The sequence below is a fragment of the Marmota monax genome, unplaced genomic scaffold, assembly GCF_021218885.2.
Source record: "Marmota monax isolate L192 unplaced genomic scaffold, Marmota_monax_Labrador192_F-V1.1 WCK01_AAM20220418_F8-fsc00002, whole genome shotgun sequence".
NCBI lineage: Eukaryota > Metazoa > Chordata > Mammalia > Rodentia > Sciuridae > Marmota > Marmota monax.
The window spans coordinates 37,219,754-37,237,495 of record NW_026693571.1 but is presented as its reverse complement, the minus strand read 5'-3'; the positions used below and the strand labels follow the sequence as shown (position 1 = coordinate 37,237,495).

Genomic DNA, 17,742 nt, shown 5'->3' with positions numbered 1-17,742 from the left:
TGGCATGAACACAAATGAGTGTTGGAGACACAGATGCTTTTTAAAAATTATTCTATTAATACAATAAACCTAGCATATTATGTAATAGCTGGAATAGTTTCCATACAGTAATAAAACACATATTTACATTATTTGGGAATATCAGAGAATAGAATGTTTGTGGCTAGTTTCATCTTTTCTTTGGAAAAGATTTCAAATACTTCAAGTGACTAAACATTTATAAACAAAAATTTTGTGCTGGGCATGCTGCCCAATTATGACTTTAAATAATTTTTAATACTAAGTATAAAATTACTTATGTATATTTTATTTTATTTTGGTACTGGGGATTGAACTTAGGGGTGCTTAACCACTGAACCACATCCCCAGCCCTTTTTATATTTTATTTAGACACAGGTTCTCACTAAGTTGCTAAAAGGCCTCCCTAAGTTGCTGAGGCTGGCTTTGAACTCATGATCCTCCTGCCTCAGCCTCCTGAGACACTGGGATGACAGGTGTGCACCACCACACTCAGCCCTGTATATTTAATTTTTAGAGTAAATATTTTTCTGGGTTTCAAATGAAGGAAAACTTTAGAAGCTATCCTGAACATGGTGGTAGGTGGGTGATTTAAGGAATAGGGTTGATACTTTCCTGAAGATAGCATGATTGTCCTTCAAAGTGGTCATAGTTTTGGAAATGACTATGTGTGAGCAACTCAAAGAAAGCTTTGTCCTGGTATAAGTGTGTGAGAACACCACGTGCCCATGCCTCCCCTATTGCCTCTCTGCACTGTTTTAGAGACAGAGTCTCCAGTTTTTCCTTTTGGTCCATATTGTGTCCATACTTTAAGTATATATTAAAGGAATTATTAGTAATGAACTGAAAAAGAAAAATCTCATGGGGTTATGTCAGCGGAGGAAAGAATCACCAAAGAAAATGGTCAGAGCTGGTAGCCTGAGCATGGAAAGTTTGATCATTTACTGAACTTGGGGTAGATTAATTATCTTTGCTCTCTGAAGGGGCCTGAGAATTGGAAAGGACATCAGCTAGGGAGTAGTAATTACCAATAAGACTATTCCTAAATGGAGGTGTATGTTGTGGAGGGTGAAGCTAGGTTTCATTTAGTGAGTGTTAATTTTGTGGCACTCCAGGCCAGGCAGGCAGAGTTGCCACTGTTAGAAGATAAACAGAGACTCAAAATTTAGGAATAGGGAAAGATTTGTTGGTTTGACAGTGGTGAAACGATAACATTCCCCAGAAAGTCTCTAATATGAAAAAGGTAGGAGGTCCAGGAGAAGAGTTGGTAGTCAAGACCATGTTAGAGTCAACAAACATGGCTTCAAGTCTTAAGTGTCATATACTCTGTGATTTTAAGCCTTGGGCTACCTGGTCTTTTAAAAAATAACAGACTTGAACTGGGCCTGTAATCCCAGTGGCTCAGGAGGCTGAGGCAGGACGATCGCCAAGTTCAACGCCAGCTTTAGCAACCTATTGAGGCCCTAAGCAAACCAGTAAAACTCTGTCTCTAAATAAAATATAAACAAGGGCTGGGGATGAGGCTCAGTGGTTAAGCACCCGTGGGTTCAATCCCTGCTACCAAAACAAACAAACAAACAACAGACTTGAGACATGATTCACATAAGACATGATTCACCCTTTTAAAGTTTATGATTCTGTGGTTTTAAGTATATTTACAAATTGGAGCACCCATTGCCACTACTTAATTCCAAAACAGTTCCATCATCCCAAAAGAAACCTCATATTCATTAGCAGTCACACCTTATTTCTCTTTTCCTCTATCTCCTGACAGCCACTAATCTGCTTTTTGCCTCTGTGGTTTGTCCGTTGAGGATGTTATATATAAATGGAATCCTATAATATGTGGCCTTTGTATCTGGCTTCTTAGCATCAAGCTTTCAAGTCCTGCAGCCCTTTTATGGTCAAATAATATTCCATTATGGGAACATACCCCATTCTCTCATGAATTGATGAAAGTTTTGGTTGTGTCCACTTTTAGTCTACTATACATTATGCTTCTATGAAAAATCTTATGCAAATTATTTTGTGACTACATATTTTCAATTATTTTGAGTGAATATCTAGAAGTGCCTAGATATTAAAAACACAGTTCAAGATTCATGTTGGATATCTAGCTCTGGTAGGTAGGTTTGGGAGTGACTTGTAGTATAACTTTTCTTTTCTGTCCTTACATTGCTGTAAACCAGAGCACACATTCTAATCCTCTGTGGATTAAGTATTTAATGGAGCCAGGCTGGGACATGTGACGGGGACCAGGCAGCACTCTGGACGGCTCCCCTCTCACTTTCAGTAGTGAGTGTTAAGATTTTTAGAAGTTCAAAGCACTCAAAGTATTATTACTATCTCACCATATCACCCTATGCAAAAAGTATAACTTTTTTAAAAAGTAAAAGTAAGTGTACCACGATTTGGCTTTCTCATGATGCTCTAAAAAATTAAAATTTAAAACTTATGTTTTTGAATTTTCTGCTTAGAACCCTAAATAAAGTGCTTTGTCTGTTCATCATTGCATTAAACACCACAAAAAAGCCTCCTTTGTCCTATTTGGATTTGGGTGGCAAGTGTCTGGGACATGGCTGCCACCCCCTCCTCCCGTGTCCCTGGTGGACACCATCAGGACTATATCTAACCAGGTGCTGGAGTGTAGTTCAGGGATAGAGCACATGCTTAGTATGTGCAAGGCCCTGGGTTCAATCTCCACCATCTCCCTATCAAAATTGATCATGTTTATCCTTGCCTGTGAAATATCTATTCATGCTTTTGCTCATTTCTAAGTGTATTGTTTGATTTTTTTTATAGTTGAGTTTTGAGAGGTCTTTATATATTCTAGACACAAGTCCTTTGTTAGATATATGGTATGCAAATATTTTCTCTAATCATTATTTTTTTAAATCAATTACCAGGAATTTTTCTAGAAAACTTACAAGTTTTCTAGCTTTACTGTTTTTTTTTGGTTTTTTTTTTGGTAGTAGTGCTGGGGATTGAACCCAGGGCCTTGTGCATGTGAGGCAAACACTCTACCAACTGAGCTATATCCCCAGCTTTACATTTTGCAATTAAGTTGATGGCTCATTTCAAGTTAATGTTTGTATGTAGCGTGAGGAGGTTTAGTTTTTTGTTTTTGTTTTTGCTTATTGAATATCTAATTGCTCCAGCACCATTTGTTGAAAAGGTTATCCCTACTCCATTGAATTGCTTTCACATCTTTGTCAAAAAATAACTGTTTATATTTGTGTGAGCCCATTCTCTATTCTGTACCATTGATCAATGTGTCTATTCTTTCCACACTGTCTTGATTACTGTAACTAAATTGTAAGTCTTAACATGGGGAAAATAATTTATTTCATTATTGTCTTTCAAATATTTTTTGCTGTTCTAGGGCCTTTCCCTTTTAATATAAATTTTAGAATAAAGTTGTCCATGTTTGAAAAAAAAAAAGCTTACTGAGATCTTGTTAGCAATTGCATTATGCCTATAGATCAGTTTGGGAAGATTAACATCTTTATCATGTTGTGTCTTCCAATCTGTGAACATAGTATGTCTCTCCCATTATTTAGGGTTTCTTTGCTGTTTTTCACCAGGATTTTGCATTTTTTGGTGTATAAGGCCTGTATGTGCATTGTTAGATTTATACATATTTTGTTTTCATTGGAGTGTTTGTAAATGGTGTGGTTCTTTTTATTTCAGTTTTCACTTGTTTGTTGTTAGTATATTTAATACAATTGATTTTGTGTGTGAATCTTATTTCCAGTGACCTTACTGAACTTACTTCAGTATGGGAGTGAGTTCTTTTTTTTTTTTTTTTGGTAGTTTCTTTGGAATTGTACGTAGATGAGCATATCTGTAAATAGATAAATTGTATTTTTTCCTATATAATTTGTAGCTGTTTATTTCTTTTTCTTGTTTTATTTACCTGGCTAGATCTGCTAATATGGTGTTAAGTAAGAGTGAAAAGAGTGGACAGCCTTTCCTTGTTCCTGATCTTAGGAAGAACAAACTCAGTCACTTACCATTAAGTATGATTTAAATTTTAGGAGTTTTGGTTGATATTCTTTGAATTCTTTGAAATTCCCTTCCATTTCTTGCAATTTTATCACCAAGTTTTGAATTTTGTCAAAAGATGTTTGATTCAATTTATATATAATTTTTATTTCTTTAGTTTGTTGATATGATGAGTTACATCGATTAACTTTTATTGAACCTGTTAGGTATGCTTTCAATAAATCCAGCATGCTTGTAGTATAACATTCTTTTTAATATATTGGTAGATTTAATTTGCTAATATTTTGCTGAGGATTTTTGATCATGAGAGAGATTCATTTTCTTTTTTTGGGCTATCTTTGTCTGGTTTAAGTATTAGTCTCATAAAGTAAGTTGGGAAGTATCTTGTCCTTTATTGTTTTCTGGACAAGATGTATAATTTTGGTGTTAATTATTCTTTAAATGTTTGATAAAATTCTCTATGAAATTTTTGGGCCTGGAGATTTTGATTTTTAATATTATTTTAAACGAGTGAAAGATAATTTGGATTAGAGGGTCCCCGAAAGCCCATGTGTTGAAGGCTTGATCCTCAGCCTGTGTTGCTTTTGAGTGGTGGTGGAACCTTTAGAAGATAAATCCTAGTGGAAGGCAGTTAGGTCATTGGGGGTGTCCTTGAAGGGGATACTGAGACTTCAGTCCCTTTCTCTCTATTTTGCTTTCTGGCCACCACGAGGTGAACAGGCCTCCTCTGTCATACACTCTCACCAAAGCAACATGGCTATATGATCATGGACTGAAACTTTTGAAGCTATGAGCCACAATAAAGATTTCCTCCTTTTAAGTTGATTATCTCAGGCATTTTGTCACAGTTTTGGAAAGCTGACTTATATGGCGAACTTATTTGTATCTTTAAGACTTAATGGGGCTGAAACAGACCATGTCCAGGATGGTCTGAAGAAATGTGGGTCTTGTTTTCTGTTGTCTGTTCCTTGTGAGTCATATTAGACCATGAGCTTCTTAAGGGTAGCCATGGTGCTGTAGTCATCATTGAAATCCCAGTACCTAGGAACGATGCATGGCTCACAGTGGAGATACCTACCAAGTGTAAGGTTGTTGAGTGAATGACTCTCTGTACTCATGCAGACTGAAATCCTGGTGCTGTTTAGCAAGCCCAGTGAGAAGAGGGCAGCACAGAGCAGAGCCTGAGTTCTCTGTGGGGGTGGAAAAATCTCCTTGGAAGAAGGGAGGAGAAGATAGTATTTGTGGTCCAATTTCTTCCTCTTCCAGGGCCCTAATTGACCAAGCAAACTTAAGCAACCCCAGTGTGCTTAGGAAGTTGAATTGTATTGGGAGCTCGTGATGGTGGGAGGAGACCAATTGCAGACTGGTATTCTTTCTTACTGTGAGTATCTTCAGATACAGAAACATGAGAATTACATGTCAAAATGGAGGATGGAAAGGAGAGGAGATAGGAATGCCTTGAGCTTTGGCGTAACTTGCTGAGTACTAATTCTTCTTCTTCTTTTTCCATTTTTTTTTGTTTTTTTAGTGGTGCTAGGGATTGAACCCAGGGCCTTGTGCATGCTAGGCAAGCACTCTACCAACTGAGTTATAGCTCCAGCTCAGTAATGATTCTTAATTGTTTAGAGATGATCAGACTCAGGCTTGTAGGAAATGTTGACTTACTTGGTCTCCGAGTTTCAAAAGTGACACCAAGGTGCTTGCTACTTTTACTGCAGTTTCTAATGAGCTAAGTTATACAGTTATACCTTAAGTTATATGGTTTTAGAGATTTTCTGCCAGGGTTACATTTGTGTGTAGATACACACAAGAGCATGAGAAATTTCATGGATTGTCAGATGTATTTCTGCTGGGATGGACCCAGTTACTGAAAGTGAGTTTTCATCTTTTGCTTGTTTAATTATATAATGGGAAAAGTTAATGACTTTATTACTCTGTACTAGAATATCTTGAGGCAGTTAAATTCTTTGATTTGTCTTAACACTATGTGCATTGACTGATGTCTTTATTAACTTAATTTTTAAGCACTTACCTATCTGTAGCACTCTCTGGACAATTATAAACTATATTTAAAAGTTTCATTATGTTTAATTTCTAGTTTTTTCTGGTCTATATGTTAGTTTGTAATTTGAGAATTTTCAACATTACTGAGTATTATAAAGGCTATGGGTCGTGTGCTAGGTTTTTTTTTTTTTTGTAGCATTAGTACAAAATATCTTCAGCATGCCAGTTGCACATTGTTGCTGGGAATATGTAAAACTGATGATAAATAAGTTGTAAGAGTCTGTCTTAATAGAAAATCTTCTGGCGCAATCTGTTGAAAATTTTTCTAAGTACCTTTACCTGATTCTAAACTCAACCTGAACCAAACATTGTAATTTTACCTGAGTTAACTACTCTCTCCTCTGGGCCCTCCTTTGGGACATGTACACATTTCCCTCTCAACACAGAATTTTGGGATAATCTATTTGTTTGCAAGCTTTTCTCCTGTATTAGATTATGACTGGATTATGAGTTTTTTTTGAAAAGGCTCTAACCCCTGTATCACCAGAGCCTAGCACAATTCCTTACTCTAGAATAAGACCAAAGGAAGGCAGATAACTATATTGAGCATCTAGAACAGCACCTGGCTTGTGGATAATCTCTGAATGCATATTAATTGAATGAGTGAGCCAGTGTCAATAATTGGTGCTCAGTAAACATGTGTTGAGCTAATAAATTAGTCTATACTTGTGCAATTTGTTTCATAGGTGAAAACCATATTGTTCAATAATCCAGATGCAGCAACTGCATAAGGGGTTCATTACCTGGATTTGCTTTTTAATAATCCAGATGCAGCAACTGCATAAGGGGTTCATTACCTGGATTTGCTTTTTAAGGTAATCCTGCCTCCCAACTCAAGAACACTGAAAACCTGATAGAAAACAGCACTGAAAGTTAAAAAAAAAATGCTGCCAAATTATTATTTGATGAGAGAAAAGAAATTAAGAAATAGAAGGCACTTTTTGATAAAACTTATTTTTAATCCTATACATTTCAGTATACTATTTGTGGATGTGGACCGTGCTTTTATTTTTTGTGCTGTTAGGAAATGTTACTCAAAACCCCCTTATAAATTTGTTATAGTTTTCATATCTTATAACTTTTCTGTTTAGGCTGATCTCCTATTTGGGGCATGTTAACTTTACTAATGGATCACAAATCATTTTAGGGAACTCAGAAACCTACTACTAGGTCTTCTTACTTGCTTTCTTTTTGCAATAATGGATGGACATTCATGTTTTCATCTGCCTGCAAAAGAAATCTGATAGTTGAAAAAGTAATTAATAATACAATCATGATTCTTTCAAAAATAAATGAGACACTGTTATTTGAACCATCATGGAAAACAAAACAAAACAATAAAATAAAATAAAATAAAATAAAATAATCAAACATAACCTACCTGTGCTGCCTCATCCATGTCTCACTGGATTGTGCTCTCTGCCAAGATGGGAACAAGAGGCGTGAGGCAGCGGTTGAAATGTCCACAGAGAGACATACATGTAAGAGGCAGATGTTGGCACGATGCCAGAGCTGCTAACTCCTTACAACATGATTGTAGGAGGTGGGTCTAGCTTTAACTTGTTCTCCAGAGCTGAAGTTTTTGCATTCTGTTATGTAAGCACATATTGTTTGCCTTGATTGGAGAGAGAGCAGTCAGGACAGTTTCTTCCAAATGGTTTCTTTTTACCCATTGCATGATTTTCCCCATTCTGATTGCTCATCCTTGATAAGGTAAATCCTTGATTTACTGTTCCCTTTTTTTTTCCCCCCCAGTACTGGGGATTGAACTCAGGGGCACTTGACCCCTGAGCCACATCCCCAGCCCTATTTTGTATTTTATTTAGAGACAGGGTCTCACTGAGTTGCTTAGTGCCTTGTTGCTGAGGCTGCCTTTGAACTTGTGATCCTCCTGCCTCAGCCTCCTGAGCAGCTAGAATTACAGGTGTGTGCCACGGTGCCCAACATTTTCCCTTTCCTCTTTCTTTTTTTCCTATCTTTTCCAGGATCTTTCATCTCCCCTTCCACATGTTTAAAATGAGTGTTGACCTTGATCCTTGGGCCCCTCCCCTTTCTAATCTGCTCCATAGGGGCCCCATGGGAGCAGAGTGTGTGGAATCAGATGAGAAGCAGAGTCAAATTGCAATGCAACTCAGGCCTGGGACCCCCCAAACTGCAGCCTGGGTAGTGAATTAGTTAATTTTGGGTGCCAGATGAACTTGAAGTGTTCTAGAGACACGATCATGAGTATTTGTTTAGGAAACTTTTAAACTAAATTTAAAAATGCCATCAAGTGGAGGCTTCATATAACTTTTCAGTTACATAATTGTGGCTATCTTTAAAATTTTCCTTCACTCCTTTACATGAGCTCTATAAGATGAAGTGCTGCTAAGTGCTTCCCCAGCACTTAGAACAGGGCCTGGCACATTGCTCAATAAATATTTGCTCAGTAAATATTTGTTGAATGGATGAGTGACATAATGCTTCTATAATCCTCTCAGGTTGAATGGAAGGCAGAATTTGTCATTTGAGGGGCCTGAATTGCAACCCTGGCCCTACTTCTTACAGCCTCTTATAATGCCTAACCTCTCTGGGCCTGTTACCTCATATGTCTAATAGAATATCTGCAAAGTCTTTATAGTAAAATGATAAAAAGGTTTTGGATGGATTCTGCTATGATCTGAGTGTTTATGTCCCTCCAAAATTCATGTTAAAATCTAATCCCCAATGACTGCTTCTTAAGAGGTGGAGCCCTGAGGATGTCACTAAGCCACAACAGCAGAGCCCTTGTAAATGGGATTAATGCCTTCACAAAAGAGCCCAGAGGGAGCTGTTCACCCCCTTCCACATGTGAGGACAGTGAGAAAGCACCATCTCTGGAACAGAGCTCTCACCAAATACTGAATCTGCTGGCAAATTGACCTTGAATTTCCCAGCTCCCAGAACAGGGAGAAATAAATTTCTGTTGTTTATAAATTATCCGGCCTAAAATATTTTGTTCTAGTAGCCCACATGGACTAAAACAAACCTTTTGTGGCTGTCTGTCCACTTCTTATATTAATGCTAGTTTTTCACCATATTTTCCTTCATTCCTTCAGTTGTGGCTGCCTTCTTTATGTGAGGGTCCAAGTTTAAGTAGAGAAGGAATTGCCTCTTTTTGCAATGGTCATTCTTTTTCATTATAAAATCTCAGGAAACGAAAAGCACAACTGTACAGCTCATGGGCCTTAAGTTTAGCATAGCATTGTCAAGTAGCTGCAGCTGAACTGCTGAGAAGAGACAAAAGAAGCCTTCAAGTCTCTGCTTCCCACAGGGTCAGCAGTGGTGTAATGTGGGAGATGTGAGACACAAGGTGGGAGGGTGGGAGGACGTGGGGGGGAGACACTGGAGAAGCAGATAACTTCAAACAAACTGGACCCCCTGAGAAGAAATTGACCACTCATGCATAGCTCCCTCCCAGCCCCTAGTACTGAAAAGACAAGACGGGAGACAAAGAATAGGTAGAACAGGATGTAAAGTTTATATACAAGAATATAATGTTTATCTGAAATATTTACAGGGTTGGTTAAAGCAATATTTTTACAACTTTTTCAGGCCAACTACTATGTATATTACAGGTAAGCTACAATGGTTTAATTTGCAAAAATTAAGTAAAAAATGTTTTAAACACAGCTTAAAGTACTCAAGTCAATAATAAAATTTCTTTACTTTGTCCTTTATTTGAAGAGATCATACTATGAAGAATGGTTAATGTGCTTTTTATAAATGGAAAGTCTGCAGCTGGAATGGGATACATGCAACAATCTGACGTTCCCAATGAGGGTGTAAATTGACAAATGAATCCTTGTTAAGACTTAGATGCTGAGTCCCAGGCTGGAGCCCGGGAAGATGTTGAGATAACAGCCAGCTTTATCTCAACCAAGTGTGAACCACAAGTTTGGGCCACAGTTTGCATGCTACGGCAACATCTGTGGAAAGTTGTTTCCCACCAAATAGCGGGAAACAAATCAGACCCAAGTCACAGTCGGACCTATTCAAAAACTAGCCTTGAATTGAACTGTTTTAAACCTTCATAAAAATATTCATAATTTTATTAGTTTGAACATTTCCACATGATCTGGGGGGTTTTCCCTTATGTGAGAGCATCTATCCACTCCCAGGCCTCCCAGGGCCTGGTGACTCGGGAATGCTGGGATGCAATGTGCAAAAGGCAGCTGGGGCTGGAGCAGGGGGCTGTGCTTGGGAGACAGGAAGTGACGTCCTAGAGCGGAAGTGGTCAGCTGGGCTCTGGAGCTGACCGGTCAGGAGCCAAGCGGATGCCGGAACTAGCACTGCAGCTTGCGGATGCTGCGGGAGATGCGCTTGAACTCTCTCTGCCCCTTCTGCCACCGCTTCACGGAGGTGATCACCAGCTCCCCGCCCTGTTTCTGTCCCATGACGAGATAGGGCGCGTTGATGTCGTTCATCTCCTCACAGGTGCACTGCAAGCTGTCTTTGAGCCACAGCACGGATTTCTTCAGGTCCCTTTCGGACACACCGTTCAGCTTGTAAATGGTCTTGCTCTTGGTCTCCAGGATGATCTTGGTATCTCTGTTGATGTAGGTTATCTCCTTCACTTTTATTTTCAGCGCTGTGAGGATGAGAGGGGGCAGAAGGAATCACACCAGTTACCACGAGACCAACAGTATAGGCTGGGAACTTTGTGCACTCTGTCCAGCGGCATGTGTGTGAGCAAAGAGGAGCTTCCTAGAACTAATAAGACTGTCAGGGGTTGCAGGTAGGGGGTTGGGAGCTGGGGGCAGCAGGTGGCTCCATTTCTAAAGCCTCAAAGCGTTTGCCAGGCACTTTGTTTCAAATCAGCCACCCTTTCCAAATGCTTTCTCTTTGCAGGACTCAATTAACTTTTCTCCTGGTTTCCTAGCTCGCCCTTGTGTTTGTAAGTAGGTTGCATGTGGTTCCTGCTCGCCCCAACAAATGACTTCCCCTATTGGAAACTTCAGCATGAAAAGAAATGCCTGACTCTTAGGTGAAACGTGATCCTTCTGTGGCCGTAAACTTTAAACTCAATTTATTATGTCGGAGAGGTTTTTGGACAAACCTGTAAGGAAATTGTATCACACAATCATTGTTTTCTAAAGAACAGATTACAGGGAAGGAGAATTGATCTTGCAGCTGCATTTGATTTGGTAAAGTAACTAGGAGAAAAAATATGCAAGACGCTTTTTAAGAGCACAACATGTTTAGCCATAAAAGTGTTTTTCTGAAGACCTCATCCTCATATGCTCTCATTTGTCTGTCCAAGGCCAAGGCATTTACAGATCATATATGTACTGTTTCCAAAATGTATATGTAGACTCATTAGAATGTTAAGACCTAACGTAAGTGGTTTACTATAAAAGACACATTTTATAGTCATGAATAGTATGCCTTGGGAAAGAAAAATTCTACAAACATACATGCTGGATTTAAATTTCAAGACTCCACGAAGGCAGGAAAAGGATAAAACTTCAAGGTTGGAAGAGGTCATCCCATTAAGATCTCTTGTTATTACATGAAAAATCTGAAATCCAGAGACTTTAGTGACTGGCACCAGGTTACCCAGTTAGATTGTGTCCCACCTTAGTCTAGTTCTCTTGAGGGAAGGTCAAATTTCCCATCCTGGTTAGAGAGCACTAATTTGCCCAACTCCAATGTGTCCTAAGACCCTTGGTGCCACTGACAGCTGTTCTGTATAGGGGACATACAAGTATGACTTCCTGACTTTGATGGGGTTTAATGCATTGTTTAAATTAATAATAGAGGAAGAGTTTTCTTGAGTGTTTATAACTCTTTGAGGGTTTCTCTATCTTTTTTGAAAATCTCAGGGAATTCGACTGAGTATGACTTTCCAGCCAATCAGAAATGAGAAGCTTAACCAGGATGAAATCAAGAATGCTGGATATGCCTCTGAAACAGCACTGAGTTCTCAGACTTTGTGAGACCAAAGTCATGGAAATATCACATGTGGTCTCTGTAAAGCGGGTAGGGCCCTGGAAAGCCCCACCATGAACTGATTACACATTATCCAGGAGCTGCTCTCTAGCACAGATGGAGTGTGTACAAGACTTCACCTGGCCAAATGAAACATTCTTGAGCTGGGAGATCAAAAACCAAATCATCACTTTTAACCAGGAGGAGATTTATTACTCCTCTTCCTGTAGCTATATAATGACCAACCTGGCAAACATGTATCATGGGAAAACATGAGGGGTTTCCTCTTTGCATTTTCAGCTGAGACCAAACATAGGGAATTAAAGCTCCAAAATAACTGTTCCTGCCTTGGAAGATGTGACCAGGGACGTTGGAGTGATGATACCACCCTGCTCAATGATAAGCTAGCTATCTACATATAGATCAGAAGGCAGTTCTGAAGTAAGGAGGTGTTCCACATTTTCCCCACGTTTAAGGAGTGCAGAGGGGAAGTTTCTGCTTTCCCAGATGATAAAAAGGGTCAGTAAATCAGATGGCTATGCTTGATCCTTCTACCCATGTCTCCACGAAGAGCAGAAGTAACATGGAACACTGCCTGTAAACTAAAGGTACATGATGCCCTTCCTGAAATTCCACTTCATTATCCCTTAATGGGTCAAAAGGAGAGTGGAGAGATTGTTTTACTAAAATGGTAGTTATCTCTTGTCTTTAATCAAGTCTTACAGCATGGAAACTTAGAACTGTGTTTTGGTAAGGCTCTGGTGGTTTGGGATTATCTGCTGCTAACATGCCTGGCCCCCAGAAAGTTTGCAATTTGTACATATTTGAATGCAGACGTATGAAATCCTATTAGCCCTACCATTTGTGGCTCTTCCTGATGGGAAGGGTTGGTTAAGACTTTGAACTACTTTCTTTCTCTCCTTTTCCTTAACAGGGGGAAACCTTTTCAAAGGTGGGGGCCATGGTTGTTCTGGGACCTGCCAAGGTTAAAACAAGGCTACTTCTGGAAGAGAGCTGTAGCTGATGAAGGACAGTGATTGGATTGTTTCCAGAGTCAGGGAGCTGGCTGGGCCCAAGGTTTCAGGGATGGCAAGGGAACGAGCTGGGCTCCCCCCTCAGCTGGGAGGCCTGAGGACCCCAGAGGAGGCACTGGTGGAGTTCTTTGCAGAGGAAGCCTCCCACTTTCTTTCCTCTTCTAATACTCTTTTTAAGGGGAATCACTTAGACTTCATGGAACTTGGGCAACGTATCACATATGTTTTTTATTGGCCTTAAGCACCATGTCATCGTGGCATCTTTCATGTATCTTGCTAAAGTAAATTTCTAAGCTTTCTTCTTCTCTGCCTTTTCCCCCCAACTATTTGCATAAAAGTGTGGCGAATGTGTCTAGACTTACTCATAAAACTTTACAAAAATTTCTTTTAAAAAAGGAATTTAAGATGGTAATTGAGGATCATGCAACAGCCCATGTTAGGTGTCTTCTCATGAAGTCCTTCTTTTTAAATTTAAGGATCCTCTCCCCTATAAATAATTGATCAGTGCCTCGGATGTATTCATTAATGATAGAACATAAGAGGAACAAATCACTATGGGTTATAAGTAAAAGTATTTACTTATCTTATTTGTGGCCAACTTAATGCCTCGAATCTTCTTTGCTGAGGATAATATTTGCATTCCAATTGTTGGAACACATGTCAAGAGAAGAGAATATGGCTGGGATTATGTTTGTTGGCACAAAAAAAGTCAAAGTGAGTTGAAAAGTGTGCCACTGGATGTTGATGACTTGAGTCATTTTCTTATTTGATTACTGCTTAAGGAAACTGCATCTCACTCAAAAATGTAACTCAGTATATGATTGTGACAACCAAGGAAACTAAGAGCAACTTAAATGGCTTTAGGAAGCATGAGGTATGGTTATATTTCACCCAGTCTTTAGTAGCATCTTAATGATTTGTACTTTCAGGTTTGGTAAATAAAACTTTTGAATGTGAAATCTGTTGGTGCTGGTGGTGTATTACTTACCAAAATCATTTTTACAAAGAGTTTCCATGATGTCGTTGTCATCCTCACTTTTACTCTTGCAGGCTTCACATACCTTCGGAGCTAGAAGTGTGAAAAATAGTCTTTAGTAAGTTTGCTTTAAAAGGGAATAGCAGGTGGCATTTGTAAATAACCCAAAGGGCTTATCCAGGCCAGGGCAGCAACTGTCCTAGATGACCCCTGCTTCTGCCTCCTCTATAAAAGTAGGATCACTCATTCCTAAGAAAGTCCCCTTTGCTCCTCATTTTTGGTTGGATAATATGAAAAATGCCCCATATGTTGATAAACAACTCCCAAATAAAAAGTTGTGGGCAGAGTGTGCAGGTGTGTGTAACTAGTTCACTTGGACAGGTTGCAACTTTTCAGCTTGTCCTTCCCATCCCTGGGACATATTTGGTCTAATAAAGTTATTCCCAAAGTCTTTCTAAGAAGAAAACACCCGAAACGTTAAAGGGACCCTTGAGAGTTTTGGAAAACGTGGTAACCATAAAATCAGTCCAAAGATCTTTCTCAGCTAGAGGACACCAGGGTAGCTCATTCTAGTCAGCAGAGCTCAGCATCTCAGGGAGCCATGGCTTGGTATTTTGAAGCTTGTGCAGGGAGGGGTGGCTAGTGCTATATTGTCAGGACAATCCACAAAAAAGGATCTTCCCTTACCCAACCAAAATATGGGGGCTGTTTTCCCCCTGGGAAACACCTCTCTAATTATAACAGCTTGCTCTTACTGGTTCTGTCTCACCTTGTGCTTTCTGATTTGTCTGTGCTTGAGTTAGGCAGCATTTATTTCATGGTTATCTATGAAGCTTCCTGGTACAGGTTCTTCTTGCCTTTCTTTGTTTAAAACTCCCCCCAAACAAACCTGTTTCTGAAGCTAGTCAAAGATGAGGCAGACCTGTATGTGGGGTCTGACCAAACCTAGGAATTTTGTGTTTGCATCATTATCAAAAAGTCTAGAAGGATCTTCTAAAACAGTCTTAATTTCTTGAGAAAACATTCTCTTTCTTTCATTTACAAATATGCTAATGCTGTCTTTAAAGTTTAGGTAAAATTTAATTGTCCTAAGGTGGAATGGAATTTTCACAGAAAAAAACTTTATGTGATAGATAATCAAAGAGTTATTTATCAAATCCACCCCCCCCCCAAAGAAAATTTTGAAGAGCACAAACTTTTATTTTGAAGTAGGAAAGTAACTTTTTTTTTTGAGAAATGTACAGTGTATAATGTTGGTACTGACTGATAGTGGGGAAAAACAAAAACAAACAAAACCCAAACCAACCCACAAGAAACTAACTCCCCTCACCCAACCTAAATGAAATATTTCCAATTAGGAGCTCTCAGAATGTATATAAAATGTTACTAACCTGTATTGGTTAGTCTATGGTATATGTTGGACAAATGTTTGAAAAATGCCAAACATTTGCAATAAATTAGAAATCTAACCAATAAGATGATTGCAAACTCATGGTGCCTGCCAGGAAAGATTGCTAAACAACTTTGCATTTTCTTTAACTAATGATGTCTGTAGGAAAACAATTAGACTGAAAGGGAGACACTGCTGAAGTCCTGAAAGGGATTAGGAAGCCCCCTTTCTATCCCAGGGGGACCTAAATCAGCCCAGACACATTGTATACGTTTTCCTTTCAGGAAGAATATCAAGAGCCCATGAGGTTTTCATTGCTTTGATGGTTTTTGCCCAGGAACTCCCCCTCTGTTTTCTAAAAACTTGGGAAACTCGTTTGCATGATTTTCTCCAGTTAATTAAAACCACTCCTAAGATAAAAGCTGATAGTGATAGAAAGATGATTCCTTGAGATTCCTTTTATGCCCTCTTTCTCAAACACCTGGGCAATTAAAACGAAATATTCGATTTCCAGTCAGTCCTGGTTTTCTCTCCAAAACCTAAACTGGCAAAGGACAAAAGGTAGCTTAAAAGGTCATCCGTTTGTGCATCTTTGTAATCCTGGCTGTATGGGAAATGATGCTGAGACTAGCACACTGCCCAGAGGTAAGAACGTGAGGAATAAGGGATGGTCAAGGAACCCTGGCTCCCCACCAACCAACTCCTCCACACAAGCCCACTTCGAACGCTCTCAGAAGGACGCCCTAGTGTTATCATCTTCAGCAAGAATTGTATGTCTATAAAGAAAAGTTGCTTTTGTTGTTCTTTGTTTTATTTCTTTTTCTGGTATAATTCGGGGGTGGGGATGTCTCAAATTTGATAGTCTTCTTGCATCATAGGAGAGCAAGGAGAGCGTCTGCCCTTTGCAGGACTGGCACCCTCAGCGTGACAAATCCGGATGCCAGAAGGGGGCTGCGGGATCCCACGGGAGGGTCTTAGCCGTGAGGGGGACGAATTAAGAGGGAAGGCTTACCTTCCTCAGTGGCCGGCAGGAGGTGGTCGCTGCTAGCGAGGGGAATGCAGAGGTCGTTGTCTTGGGGGAAACGATCGCACTCGAGCATGTCGGGCCAGGGGAAGCCGAAGGCGGACATCACTGGAGCGCAGCGATCCTTCACCTGCACACAGAGTGAGTGGCACGGCTGAATCGTCTCGTCTAGGTCGTCGAGGCAGACAGGGGCGAAAAGGGAGCACAGGAACTTTTTGGTGTCCGGGTGGCACTGCTTCATGACCAGTGGGATCCAGGCGCCCGCCTGCTCCAGCACCTCCTTCATGGTCTCATGGCCCAGCAGGTTGGGCAACCGCATGTTCTGGTACTCGATGCCGTGGCACAGCTGCAGGTTGGCCGGGATGGGTTTGCAATTGCTGCGCTTGTAGGAGAAGTCGGGCTGGCCGAAGAGGAAGAGCCCGCGCGCCGAGCCAAGGCAGCAGTGCGAGGCGAGGACGAGCAGCAGCAGCGAACCGGGACCCTGTGGCATGGTGGGCGCGCGACCCCCGCGGGGCGGAGAGAGCCGAGCCGGGGAAGCGCGAGGCAACCGGAGCTCGAGCTCGTCCCGGGTCCGCTGGTTCCGCTAGGCGCGGTTCGTGGGCTTGGAAAACCCGCGCCGGTGGTCCTAGCGCGCGAAGCCGGGAACTGGAAAGACCGCTCCGGCGAGGCGCTGCAAACTCGCGCGCAGCTCCGGGGGGTTCCGACCCGGGGGAGCAGAGTGAGCCGCTGCTGGGGCACAGCCAGAGTTTTCTTGGCCTTTTTTATGCAAATCTGGAGGTGGGGGGGGGCAAGGGAGGAGCCAGTGGAGAGTAATCTGAGGAGGGCTGGTCACTATTTTCTTGGTCTGGTTTTCGGTTGAGAATGGCCCTCGTGAGCTCGCTGGAAGTAAATTCTGGCTGTGCCCCATCCCCAGATGCTGCTGCTGCGCGCGCGCTCTACGATTGCTTTAAACAACAAACAGACAAGCCTGGCTGCGTCCCGCAGGGAGCGAGCCATGCGCGGGCTGCGGGAGTTGGGGACAAGCACCTCGCAGAGCGAGCGGCCTCGCAGCCAGGTTCAGGCCTGAACGTACTCCACCGTTCTAGCGGCCCTGGCCGTTGTGCCTTGTGCCACAGCCCTCAGTTTTTGTTCTTTCTGCTGCATTGCGCCGCGAAACGGAGTCCCAGGGAGCCACCAACCACCAGCCTTCAGGCTCTGTGTGCCCCGGGACCAGAGCCCCAGGCCGCCTCGGCGAATTTCATTTGTTACCAAAACTCCAGCTAAAGTTCAGCAGAGTGGTCCA

At 41.1% G+C, this 17,742-nt stretch overlaps 1 protein-coding gene and 1 non-coding gene across 2 annotated transcripts; both read right to left on the bottom strand.

Moving 5' to 3' along the window:
* Positions 1 to 2,984: 2,984 nt before the first annotated feature.
* Positions 2,985 to 3,060, bottom strand: Trnav-cac (transfer RNA valine (anticodon CAC)). The gene has a single exon. It is a non-coding gene; the product is annotated as a tRNA-Val (tRNA).
* Positions 3,061 to 9,563: 6,503 nt separating this feature from the next.
* Sfrp2 (secreted frizzled related protein 2) lies at positions 9,564 to 17,274 on the bottom strand. Its single transcript, XM_046458989.2, has 3 exons — positions 16,449 to 17,274; positions 14,059 to 14,139; positions 9,564 to 10,696 (listed from the first exon to the last, which is right to left on the bottom strand). Exons 1-3 carry the CDS (start codon positions 16,948 to 16,950, stop codon positions 10,392 to 10,394), a joined length of 888 nt encoding a protein of 295 aa, XP_046314945.1. The 5' UTR covers positions 16,951 to 17,274; the 3' UTR covers positions 9,564 to 10,391.
* Positions 17,275 to 17,742: the final 468 nt, after the last annotated feature.